Source organism: Pollachius pollachius (genome assembly GCF_949987615.1).
Source record: "Pollachius pollachius genome assembly, chromosome: 3".
Classification (NCBI taxonomy): Eukaryota; Metazoa; Chordata; class Actinopteri; order Gadiformes; family Gadidae; genus Pollachius; species Pollachius pollachius.
In genome coordinates, this window is record NC_136936.1 from 1,803,750 (window position 1) to 1,816,249 (window position 12,500).

The following is a 12,500-nucleotide window of genomic DNA, read 5'->3' on the forward strand; positions in this document are numbered from 1 at the left end:
TTAGACCCTTAGATTAACGTCCACACTCAGGGCGTTTAGACCCTTAGATTAACGTCCACACTCAGGGCGTTTAGACCCTTAGATTAACGTCCACACTCAGGGCGTTTAGACCCTTAGATTAACGTCCACACTCATGGCGTTTAGACCCTTAGATTAACGTCCACACTCAGGGCGTTTAGACCCTTAGATTAACATCCACACTCAGGGCGTTTAGACCCTTAGATTAACATCCACACTCAGGGCGTTTAGACCCTTAGATTAACATCCACACTCAGGGCGTTTAGACCCTTAGATTAACATCCACACTCAGGGCGTTTAGACCCTTAGATTAACATCCACACTCAGGGCGTTTAGACCCTTAGATTAACATCCACACTCAGGGCGTTTAGACCCTTAGATTAACATCCACACTCAGGGCGTTTAGCAGACGCTTTTATCCAAACTGACTCACAATAAGGACATTTAAAGAAGAAGAAAGAGAAACAACAATATATCTGTCGGTGCAGTGAGGATGTTGATAGAACCAAGTGCCGAGCGCTAACCATCACTAGGTTAACCCGTTCCCCGTACACAACAGAGGTAGCTAGGTTAAGATGCTAAACCATGCTAGGTACTATTTTTAAGTGGCAGGACAACATACAGTAAGGGCATAAGGGGACAGACTCGGGGAGTCTAGCCCTGCTCAGGGTCTCGGTTTGGGGGTGTCACCGCCCTGCCAGACTGTAACTGACCGGACCCTCTGTCTCCCCCCCAGGTCCCCGCGAGGCCCCGGACGTCCCCCGCCTCCCGGACCCCCCCACCGTCTTCCCGGTGGTCCAGCGGCGCAAGGCCCCGGCTCCCCCGCCCCCCGGCCCGGCCCCGGACCCCCACTGCCTTACGAACCCCCTGGAGAGGCCCAAGACGCTGGCGTTCGCGCCGCGGCCGCGCCCCACGCCCGCCCGGGTCCGGCCCGACCCCTGGAAGCTGGGCTCCCTGTCGCGGACCCTCAGCTCCTCGCCGGGCAGCGACAGCCCCCTGGGGTCCGGGGACGGCCCCCCCCCCCCCCAGACCCAGCCTGATGGACATGGACATGGAGGGCCAGGACCTGGACGCCACGGCGCCGCTGGTGGGGACGCTGGAGCCGGCCTCCCTGCTCGGACCGCAGTACACCTAGGAGACGTGCCCACGGAGCCAGGGGGACCTCTGGGGGGGGTTTCCTGGGGGGGTCTCCAGTGGGGGGGTCTCCGGGGGAGGTCTCCGGGCGTTGAACCCTGAGGGCCTCCGGTCGTTGTCCTCCTGTCGTGTACTTCCTGAAGGCCGCTCCGTAAGCACACTTTTCTAAGCAACCCTCAAACAAGGCCCGCTTCCCCTTAAAGCCTGAGATCCCCTTAGGGTCCTGCGACTGAACCGCTAAGGGCATCGGGGGGGGGGGGGGGGGGGGGGGGCAGTCAAATCGTTGCCCTGTCACTCATTCTGCTCCGGGTTCACGGCCGCCCGTCATGTATCAAACCTCCTTCATCAGCTGAGACCTCAGCTTCCAAAGGCAACCAAGGTTCCCATGAGTTCTCCATGAGTTCCCCATGAGTTCTCCATGAGTTCCCCATGAGTTCTCCATGACTTCCCCATGAGTCCTCCATGTGTTCTCCATGAGTCCTCCATGTGTTCTCCATGAGTTCCCCATGAGTTCTCCATGAGTTCCCCATGAGTTCTCCATGAGTTCCCGTCTCCAGTCCTCTCCCACCCCTCCGTCCGCCTTGGTGTTGGTTCGTTCCGACCAGTCTCCCGCCGTAAACCCTAGAAGTCACACGTAATTTGACCTCCACATGGACGAGGGAGGCGTCTCCCTGAGGCTCCGCCCCCTAGGGCCCTCGCTGTGAGGGGCCTTGGTCATATTTTGCACGTTTCCATCGTAGCGTCGTACCAGTAGCTCCCAGCAGCCGCTCAGTCCTCCATGACGTCTGAACTGGTCCCAGTAGCTCCCAGCAGCCCCTCGGTCCTCCATGACGTCTGAACTGGTCCCAGTAGCTCCCAGCAGCCCCTCGGTCCTCCATGACGTCTGAACTGGTCCCAGTAGCTCCCAGCAGCCCCTCGGTCCTCCATGACGTCTGAACTGGTCCCAGTAGCTCCCAGCAGCCCCTCGGTCCTCCATGAGTCTGACCGCCAGACCTCCACCTGCTCCTCTTCTGGATCCGGTCCGTCGTCTTTAGTCGTTCCACGTCGCGTCTGCTTCGGGGGCGGTTCCTGCCTTTAGCGGAACCCTAACCCTGTGTTCCATCGCTGTGTGTCGGTTCCATTCCCCCTCGTCGCTAGAGGACCGAGACAAGGGAAAAGGGAAGCCATCCATTTTGTTTTTTCTCTCCAAAGCACTGGTGTGTAAGTTATGAATTTTTGTGTTGTACAGTTGAAAAGAGTTTATTTTCTCAATGCTAGGCTGATGGCAGAGCCTTTGTACTGATGTGTCAGGCCCAGTGTGTGTGTGTCTGTGTGTGTGTGTGTGTGTGTGTGTGTGTGTGTGTGTGTGTGTGTGTGTGTGTGTGTGTGTGTGTGTGTGTGTGTGTGTGTGTGTGTGCTGTCCAGTGTCAATACCTGGACAGCGTGCCTATAAGGGAACAAGACAGCCTTCTGCTGTGTGGGCCGGGAGTTCAGCGCACGTTTTCAGGAGTGAGCAATTTTCTGTACACGTAAAAAAAAAAGATTTTGACTTGCTACTACTCAGTTTTTATCCCTTTGTAATCCTGAACATTTTGACAACCAGATGTCTTGGTTCGTTATCCCAGTGGCGGTAGAGAATCCCTCCGTCCTAAGGACAGGGCTCCACCGAGAACATCAAATGAACTACGGTGGCCCTGAAGGTCCAGTCTGCAATAAGGAGTGCGATGTACTACTGATAAGAAGAGCACGACCTCCCCTCCACAGGGGACTGTTCTGGGAGCTCTTCTCCCTGAAGCCACCGTCTGGGACTCGAGTGGACTTTGAGGAGCAGGGAGTTGGTCTGTCTGTGGGAGCAGACATGAGTTCACCAGCCATAGACCACCAGAGTCGGAGCGTTGACCTTTGCTTCTTTTGTGAAAAGACTAGCTGAGGCGCTTCTTACGGACCACTGCTTGGAGAAAATGTACTACTGCTAATGTTTCTATTTAACTGTAAAGATATTCTAGGCTGCGACGGTCTCTACTTGACTGTGTGCTTGTCTCTGGTTGAGTGTATGTGTGAGTGTAGAGACGTATGGATTTCTGTGTGCAGGCAGGTTGTTGATATTTGTATTTGTATGGGATGAGGACAATCCCATTGGTGGAAGGATGAGCCAAAATCTCGTTCTCCTCGTGTGGTACGGAACACTCAGAGTATTTATTAAATTAATTGTTATTAAAGAAAGAAAATTAATCATTGTTATTTACAGCTCCCTCTCCAGGTAATGTGTATATATTCCTTATTGCAATACCTGTAAAATCACGACCAAACTTAGGGAACGACTGGTTGTTAACCGCGATCTACAGCCGCCTGGGGATTCGCAACATTTAGTGTGGAAAAAGTGTGAAATGCGATGAATATTTACCCTGGAAGACACAATAAAAACCGGAGGAGCAATTAAATGACGTCTGTGCACAGCGTGTTTTCTTGGGGGTAGGGCAATTGGATTTAGTTTCGCCCTGAGAGCTAAAAGTTGTGGTTCCGTGCAGTGCAGAGTGAACATTACCACAGGGAACGCGATGCTCCACCAAGACGAAACGTGCTTCTTCCCCGGCCTGACAAAGGGAGCTGCAGTGACCCAAGGTGTCCTCTAGGTGGCAGAAGAGGGTCCTATGATGTCATGTCGTCCGATCACTGATCACTCTTCAGCAACAGGGAAACAGGCCCCCGGAACTCCATCCTCCATACACAGAAAGATGAGGGCATCAGCAGATGGTTGAGCAATATGTCGCCGACCTGTTTTTGTGAATAAATCCATCTTGCGGAATTTTTATTTGAGGACTTTAAGGCACAATATTTGATCGTTGAAATATAGGGATATAAAAAGACACGTTGCTTTACTATAGGCAGTTAAAATACATGAACATACTAATAGGAACATAGCAGAACACACACACGCACACACACAAACACACACACACACACACACACACACACACACACACACACACACACACGCTCTAGGCACTCACTTCACCGCTGTGTCTGTCAGTGTGACCGCCAATCAAACAGTATTCGGGACGCCAGACAGTTACCTAGCAACCGCTCTCTTCCGCGGCGATGCTATTAAAAGCAGCAACAAAGAAGAGGGGGAAAAGAGGACGACCGGCCTGGAATCGGAACGAGGGAGTCGGAGGACTGAGAGAGAACGGTGTCCAACAGAAACGCTTTGCCCTGCTGGTGCTCCGCTGACCTCCCACATACGGCGGCGTCGTGCGGTCCATCTCTCCGTCAGACAAGGGTCACTGAAGGGGAGCGCTTCACCTGAATCAGCCCGGTTCACTGCACGCACAGTAATGGTGCACATTCTGTTCAAAGGGCTCGTCTATTTATCACTATATTCATTTCATTGTCAGTCAATATATGCTCCGTATTATTATAATGCATGCACCATTTTCTTTAATACCCAATGTTGCCTACCCCTGAGGGGTAACTCAGATATATAAAAAGGGAGATTGACACCATACATTTAATTATTAATAATAATAGTAATAATAATAATAATAATAATAATAATAATAATAATATAATAATAATAATAATAATAATAATAATAATAATAATAATAATAATAATAATAATAACAATAATAATAATAATAATAATTTCAATAATTATATAGCCCACTAAATATTTTGGATAAAATTTCTGACAAACAGAATATTTTGTATAACATCTTTACATTTCGTTATGGAATACCATAACTTGAGGCTAACATTAAATTAGCCTCAAGTTTCTAAAGTATAGTAGCATAGCAAACGACAAACCACGCAAGCTTTTTTTTCTTTTTAAAACTTTAATCATAATCTTCATTTCCCAATCGACAGTGCATTCCCAGGCTAGCGGTTCGATAAGCAGAGTGTCTGTTCAGCGTGGAAACGGCCTCGGAAAAGCGGCAAGGCAGCATTCCCATTGGCTGAACGGAGTCACGTGTCAGGAAGTCTCTCCCTCTCTTAATCAGCGCGGGCAAAGAGAGAGAAGCTAATCAGTCCTTTGAGGGGGGGAGGGGGGAGGGGGGTTTTGGGAGTTCTCCTGGTTCTCCGTTGCAGTGAGAACATTCCCACTTTTCAAATTCCCTTTGGAACCTGTTGTCACATGACATGTGAATGGCCGCTTCCTGGCCCTTGACGGATGGCAGGGGTTGCGTCGTAGGGGTCAAAGGTCACATGACGTCAGGACCCTCAGGTGAAACATCAACAAACACACACAAAGCTGCTAATAGCAACGTTAGCTTCCTCCGTCTCTTCGCTCCGTAAAATAAGTCGTGAAAGCGAAAGCGTTTCACAATTCCGTAAATTTTTCTAAGTTTTGTTATTTTTTTTGTACAATTATATTTTTTTCATATTCACAAAAAAACGACTTTAGACATTTGACAAACATTTACTTCAAATGACATCAAAGGAAAAAGAGCAAAATGAAGCACAGCTCTTCCCAGCGCTCCGACCCGCTCCCGCTCCTCGTTGTGCTTCTCGTTGGTCGGAATATCGTTCGGCCGCTCCTCAGAGCGCTCCCGTCCGCTCGGGACCCACGGGGGCCCGACCCCCCGGCCCTGGGGCGGGGCGCGGGCTGTTTGTCACTACGGGGCCCCGCGGGGCCCACAGACACCCGTTGCTCTGAGCTAGGATGACTTTACACAAAGACAGGGAGACGGAAACAAAACAAGAGACTGGTGTCGGCGACCGGGCCCCCGGGAGGAGACGGCCCTCCCAGGGGCCCCACGGCAGAGATGGCCCCCCCAGGGGCCCCACGGATGAGCACCCTCAGCCCTGGCTGCTATGGAAACCGTCCTCACAGGTGTCATGTTGTTCTGTTGATTTATCTCCTCAGAGACGGAGAGAGAGCGAGGGAGACATTTTGAGAGGGTGAGCTGGAGAGAGAGAGAGAGAGAGAGAGAGAGAGAGGGAGCGAGAGGGAGAGAGAAAGGGGGGGGAGAGAGAGAGATACAGAGTGAGAGAGAGAAAGAGATTTAGAGAGAGAGAGAGAGATTCAGAGAGAGAGAGAGAAAGAGATTTAGAGAGAGAGAGAAAGAGATTTAGAGAGAGAGAGAAAGAGATTTAGAGAGAGAGAGAAAGAGATTTAGAGAGAGAGAGAAAGAGATTTAGAGAGAGTGAGAGAAAGAGATTAAGAGCGAGAGGGAGAGAGATAGAGGGGGATGGAGACAAAGGAAAGAGAGAGGGAAAAGACAGCGAGACAGAGAGATTAAGAGCGAGACAGAGAGAGAGAATGGGAGAGGGAGAGAAAGAGAGAGAGGGGGAGAGCAAAGAAGGCTTGTAAAGAGGCTGACAGATAGAGCTGGAGGGGATGAAGACTGAAGTATGAAGGAAGAGGAGAAGAGCTCCAGTCGGGGCCAGGAGAGAGAGGAAGGCTCCCTGACAGTCGACTTCCTCACCACCATGCTCTAGCCGACTGGTCCCCTGCTAGCGGCGGGCTTACACGGAGCCACAGCCCTCTCACTGAGGACGGCCCTGTCCTAGTGCCCCCCCCCCCCGGGTCCCATCGACACCCTAAAGCCCCCCGCCCCCCCTCTTCACCATGTCCCCAGCAGATAAGGACAGGCTTTGAAGTTGTACGTTTCAAAATCAATCTTCTTTTGATTGTTCCCCTCGGACCTTAAACCTGCCTCGCCCTGCAGTCTGGGGGGGGGGGGGGGGGGGGGTCTGACCTCTTGACCTCAGCTGACCTCCGACCCCTGGCCCCTGCTCCATGGAGGTGACGGCCTGGCCAGCGCAACGCAAGTAATGCAAGGACAACGGCGTCGGCGTGGGGCGGTGACAGACATGCTTCTGCTCTGAGGCCGACAGCGTGAAGCCAGGGGGGCCATAAGGACAGTGCCTGTGCAGGGGTCGGGGGGGTCGGTGTCTGAGCGCTACGGGACAGCTCGCCGAGGACGGCCCCCTCCCGGCCCGCCGCGGGGTCTTCTTCGGCCGCCACGCGGACGCACCGAGCGTCGGAGTGCGTTGGAGAACATTTAGCAAACACAGACACTGATTCTATCAAAACACACGCGTAGGGGGGCCCAATCTCAAACGGCACGCTCGTATCGACCGGGTTCTCGCGTCGACCGGGTTCTCGCGTCGACCGGGTTCTCGCGTCGACCGGGTTCTCGCGTCGACCGACCGGGTTCTCGCGTCGACCGACCGGGTTCTCGCGTCGACCGACTGGGTTCTCGCGTCGACCGGGTTCTCGCGTCGACCGGGTTCTCGCGTCGACCGGGTTCTGGTGGAGTGGGAGTGGTTCCAACGCTGATGGACCAGAGGCCAGGGAGTGTGTCAGGGCCGGAGAGTGTCCGCCTATCCGGTCAGAGGGGCGTGTCCCTGGAGAGTCTCAGCCTATCCGGTCAGAGGGGCGTGTCCCTGGAGAGTCTCAGCCTATCCGGTCAGAGGGGCGTGTCCCTGGAGAGTCTCAGCCTATCCGGTCAGAGGGGCGTGTCCTTGGAGAGTCTCAGCCTATCCAGTCAGAGGGGTGTGTCCACCGGGGCTGAGAGAGCGACTCTGGTGTGGCGCTCTGATTGGCCACTGCTCCAGGGAACCGCGGTAGGGCCCGGTGACATCATGAGCTACGTGGAGCAATGGGGGAGGTGGATGTGGGGAGGGAGGGTGTCGGTCTGTCCCGTCGCGGGAGGCCAGCGGGCGCCCCCACGTTTCCTCGGGACAACCAATGGGCTTTGAGGAGCGCTAACGCCCGGCTGAACTCGGGGGGGGGGGGGGGGGGGGGGGGGGGGCGGTGGACCGGGAACGTGTTGAATTAGCCCTTCAAAAACAGTCAGGAACACAGAGGATGGCACAGAAAGAACGAACCGAAGCAGGACCGCCGGGTGTATCAAGAAGCAGCTTCCTGTCTCCTAACGAGCACTTTGATATGATGGGGGCGGGGGGCAGGGGGCGTGGTCTCTGGAGGCGCGTGGGAGGGGGGCCGTGCGTCAGGATAGGGGGTAGGCCGTACGGTCGTCCTACACACACACACACACACACGTTAGCCCCCACTGGCTGGGGGTCAGGTAGAGAGAGCTGGAGATACAGAGCGAGAGCAGAGAGAGGATTCAGCAGAGGTCCGTCCTTTGTCCCCTCGTTCCTCGGTCGTAGATATGATTATAGAACAGATCTCTGTCACCTAGTGTGGTTTGTCGTTAATCTGGGCTTGTTGCTGCTTCGACTGCCTATACTAGAGTCATGGGGGGGGGGGGGTAAGAGAGGACATGGGAGGGGGGGGAGATGTGCAGACAGAGGTGGACATGCAGTTGGTATCTGTTGCTACTTGGCTGTCGACCTCTGTCTCCTCCCAAGGCTGTGCTATGGGGGGAGGGGGGGGAGGGGGGGACAGAGGTGATGGAGGGGGGGGGGGGGAGGGGTTAACCAAGAGCCTCCTTCCCGCTCTCTCTCTCCCGCTGGCAGCTCTTGTTCATCTTCATCTCCGTCAGCTGGATGTAGCGCAGCACGTTGGTGTCTGTGAAGATCAGGAGATCAGGAGATGAGGAGATCAGGGGATCAGGGGAGGAACCACAGACCACCACCTCACACACAACACATCCCTCTGGGGGAAAGCTTCACTCGGTGTTCCACCAGGGGAATGTGTGTTTGTGATGGTGATAAATGGACCGCATTTATACCGCACGTTTTTTTCTTCTTTTCGTGTGCGTGTGTGTGTCTGTGTGTGTGTGTCTGTGTGTCTGTGTGTGTGTCTGTGTGTGTGTGTCTGTGTGTGTGTGACTGTGTGTCTGTGTGTGTGTGTGTCTGTGTCTGTGTGTGTGTGCCTGTGTATGTGCGTGTGTGTCTGTGTGTGACTGTGTGTGTGTGTGTGTGTCTGTGTGTCTGTGTGTGTGTGTCTGTGTGTGTTTGTCTGTGTGTGTGCGTGTGTGTCTGTGTGTCTGTGAGTGTGTGTGTGTGTCTGTGTGTGTGTGTGTGTGTGTGTGTGTGTGTGTCCGTGTGTGTGTGTCTGTTTGTTCTCTCTACCTGAGGGCTCGCGGTTCTTGGCGTCCCGCAGGTATCTCAGGGCCAGCTCGTAGTCGCCCAGGTGGTAGCAGGCGATGCCGGCGCGGTACATGGCCTTGAAGTGGTCCCTCTGGTGGTCCAGGACCTTCAGGCAGTACTCCTTCACCCGCTCGTAGTTCACCAGCTCCGACTGCAGCAGGCAGGCTAAGGACGCACGGACGGACGGATGGACTGCGGGTCATTCTGAGTGATCATCATCGTTACTTTTACATTCAGGGAGTTTAGCGTCTTACAATAAGGACATTTGTTAGAAGAAAGAGAAACAACAATATATCACTGTCGGTGCAGTAAGGATGTTCACAGAACCGTTCTGTGAACTTTTGGTTCTTTGATTGTTAGCGCCAAGCACTAACAATCACTAGGTTAACCCATTCCCCGTACACAACAGAGATAGCTAGGATAAGACGCTACACAATGCTAACTGCAAGGACGTACAACATACAATAAGTACATACAAGTGCACATGTGGCGGGTGTACATATCATCACATGAGTGTGTCCCCATGTATTTTCTTTCTAGGTCAATTATTTGAGCACGGCCCCTAATTGCAATGCAATTAACTTCTTAATCGACAAATTGACCTAATTTAAACCAGACACCTGCTGTTCAGAACCAGAGCGAGGCGGGGGGGGAGGGGGCTTCAGCCTCGCTTCCCTGACTAACACAGATGGAGAGAGAGAGAGGGAGAGAGAGAGAGAGAGGAGAGAGAGAGAGAGAGAGAGAGAGAGAGAGGGAGAGAGAGAGAGAGAGAGAGAGAGAGAGAGAGAGAGAGAGAGAGGGAGAGAGAGAGAGAGAGAGAGAGAGAGAGGAAGGTAAAGGTAAAAGTCCATGTAACGGATGAAGTGGGCCTGGGTAAGAGTCAGAGGCCACTGGCTGAGTTCTAACCTCTACCGGGTAAACAAGCCTCCAGTCGGGGGGGGGGGGGTACTTAGCAGACACCCGGTGTGTTTCTCTGCAGCCGTCAATCTATAGATCTGCGCTGGAAGCACTTCTCCAGTGCATCGTTTCTCAGCTTCTCCGATTCGCAGGAGATCAGCTAAGGTCGGGATAACATCATTAGCAAAGACCGACACAGACACGCGCTCATGCACACACAAACACACACCCATCCCCTCCCCCCCACAGAGCTTTCAGCTAGGCTAAGCTGTTAAATGCCAGCTGAAGGCTCAAATATCTGCATTGTCCTACGCTAAGTGCCATTGTGCGATATGATGATGTTATTAATATTACATATAACACTAAGTCCATCCCACCGATAGATCCATACATGATATATATGAGGGATGACTCGGATGAATATGATGAAGATACAGACGTAAATATGAGAGTCATATCTGAATAAACACACTGTTCATCAGTGTGATGCAGGCTGCCCCATCGTCGTTCTCAACGGGGTGGTTGGAGGAAGACTTCGGAGAATCGTGAAGGTGAAGGCGGGTTACACGATGTCAAGGTACGCCTGGCGTTTTGCGACAAAAGCGAAGCGAGCTAAAGGAATATTTAGTCACATGAAAGGAAGAACGGCCCGTCGCGGTGATAAGGGTGATGGAGGTAAAGTCTCAAAGACGGATTTAAAACATGGCGCTTTGAAGAGAGGACGGGGGGATATCGCGCCACAATACCGACCGACTGGCGGTGAATTTTAATGAGTCACCTCCTTCTGCGGGAGGGAACGGATCTGTGGTGTTGACAACCAAACAAGGGGGGCGTCTGGGCGCGGGCGTTGTGTTCTGCTCTCCTCATTGAAGTCACAAACAGAGCGGAGAGCGCTGAGGTCTTACAGCCTCAGGAACCAGCGTATTAAAACCCCCGGCAGCATGGGCTTCAACAGTGTATTAAACATCCAGCCAAACAACGGCATATTAAACACCCGCTTTCCGTCTGACTTCTATTACTTTATTCTACCCTAGTATTTATAGATGTGTCGGGGGGAAGAGCGGGCATTTCATAGCTTTATCTCCAGAATCGTTCCTCTCTCCCAGTCCATTACTGGATCCACAGCCTCGTCTCCCCCCTCCCTCCCCCATTCAGCCGCTGTGGCCTTAATTAACTCCCCCGTTAGCGCTCGGTGTGTGTGTGTGTGTGTGTCCATGTGGGTCTGTGTGTGTGTGTGTGTGTCTGTGTGTGTGTGTGTGTGTGTGTGTGTGTGTGTGTTAACATGTGTCAGGCTCTACTCGCTGGAGGCCCGGGGGGGGGGGGGGGAGACGGAGTGAAGGGTGAGGGGGCTGAGGTGGGTAGGAGTGGGGGGGGATCATGGTGAACCCACGTGTGTGAAGGTGGTTTGCGGGGGGGAGGGGGTGGGTTGGGGGTGTTCACCCTACCTCACCCCTTCACCCTACCTCACCCCTTCACCCTACCTCACCCCTTCACCCTACCTCACCCCTTCACCATACCTCACCCCTTCACCCTACCTCACCCCTTCACCCTACCTCACCCCTTCACCCTACCTCACCCCTTCACCCTACCTCACCCCTTCACCCTACCTCACCCCTTCACCATACCTCACCCCTTCACCCTACCTCACCCCTTCACCCTACCTCACCCCTTCACCCTACCTCACCCCTTCACCATACCTCACCCCTTCACCCTACCTCACCCCTTCACCCTACCTCACCCCTTCACCCTACCTCACCCCTTCACCATACCTCACCCCTTCACCATACCTCACCCCTTCACCATACCTCACCCCTTCACCCTACCTCACCCCTTCACCCTACCTCACCCCTTCACCCTACCTCACCCCTTCACCATACCTCACCCCTTCACCCTACCTCACCCCTTCACCATACCTCACCCCTTCACCCTACCTCACCCCTTCACCATACCTCACCCCTTCACCCTACCTCACCCCTTCACCATACCTCACCCCTTCACCCTACCTCACCCCTTCACCATACCTCACCCCTTCACCCTACCTCACCCCTTCACCCTACCTCACCCCTTCACCATACCTCACCCCTTCACCATACCTCACCCCTTCACCCTACCTCACCCCTTCACCATACCTCACCCCTTCACCCTACCTCACCCCTTCACCATACCTCACCCCTTCACCCTACCTCACCCCTTCACCCTACCTCACCCCTTCACCCTACCTCACCCCTTCACCATACCTCACCCCTTCACCATACCTCACCCCTTCACCCTACCTCACCCCTTCACCATACCTCACCCCTTCACCTTACCTCACCCCTTCACCCTACCTCACCCCTTCACCCTACCTCACCCCTTCACCCTACCTCACCCCTTCACCCTACCTCACCCCTTCACCCTACCTCACCCCTTCACCATACCTCACCCCTTCACCCTACCTCACCCCTTCACCCTACCTCACCCCTTCAC

At 53.7% G+C, this 12,500-nt stretch overlaps 2 protein-coding genes across 2 annotated transcripts in view; one reads left to right on the plus strand and one right to left on the minus strand.

Moving 5' to 3' along the window:
- map3k10 (mitogen-activated protein kinase kinase kinase 10) overlaps positions 1-1,153 on the plus strand; it is a gene marked incomplete at its 3' end in the record, with an annotated part of 33,549 nt that extends 32,396 nt beyond the window's left edge. The window contains 2 exon segments of the mRNA XM_079732367.1: positions 755-1,028; positions 1,030-1,153. Coding sequence (XP_079588493.1) covers positions 755-1,028; positions 1,030-1,153 — 398 coding nt within the window.
- A 7,365-nt stretch (positions 1,154-8,518) lies between these two features.
- The window catches only part of ttc9b (tetratricopeptide repeat domain 9B), a gene marked incomplete at both ends in the record, with an annotated part of 21,242 nt that continues 17,260 nt past the window's right edge, over positions 8,519-12,500 (minus strand). The window contains 2 exons of the mRNA XM_079733704.1: positions 8,519-8,613; positions 9,120-9,302. Of these exons, the coding sequence (XP_079589830.1) occupies positions 8,519-8,613; positions 9,120-9,302 (278 nt within the window). The remainder of the gene's footprint in view (positions 8,614-9,119; positions 9,303-12,500) is intronic.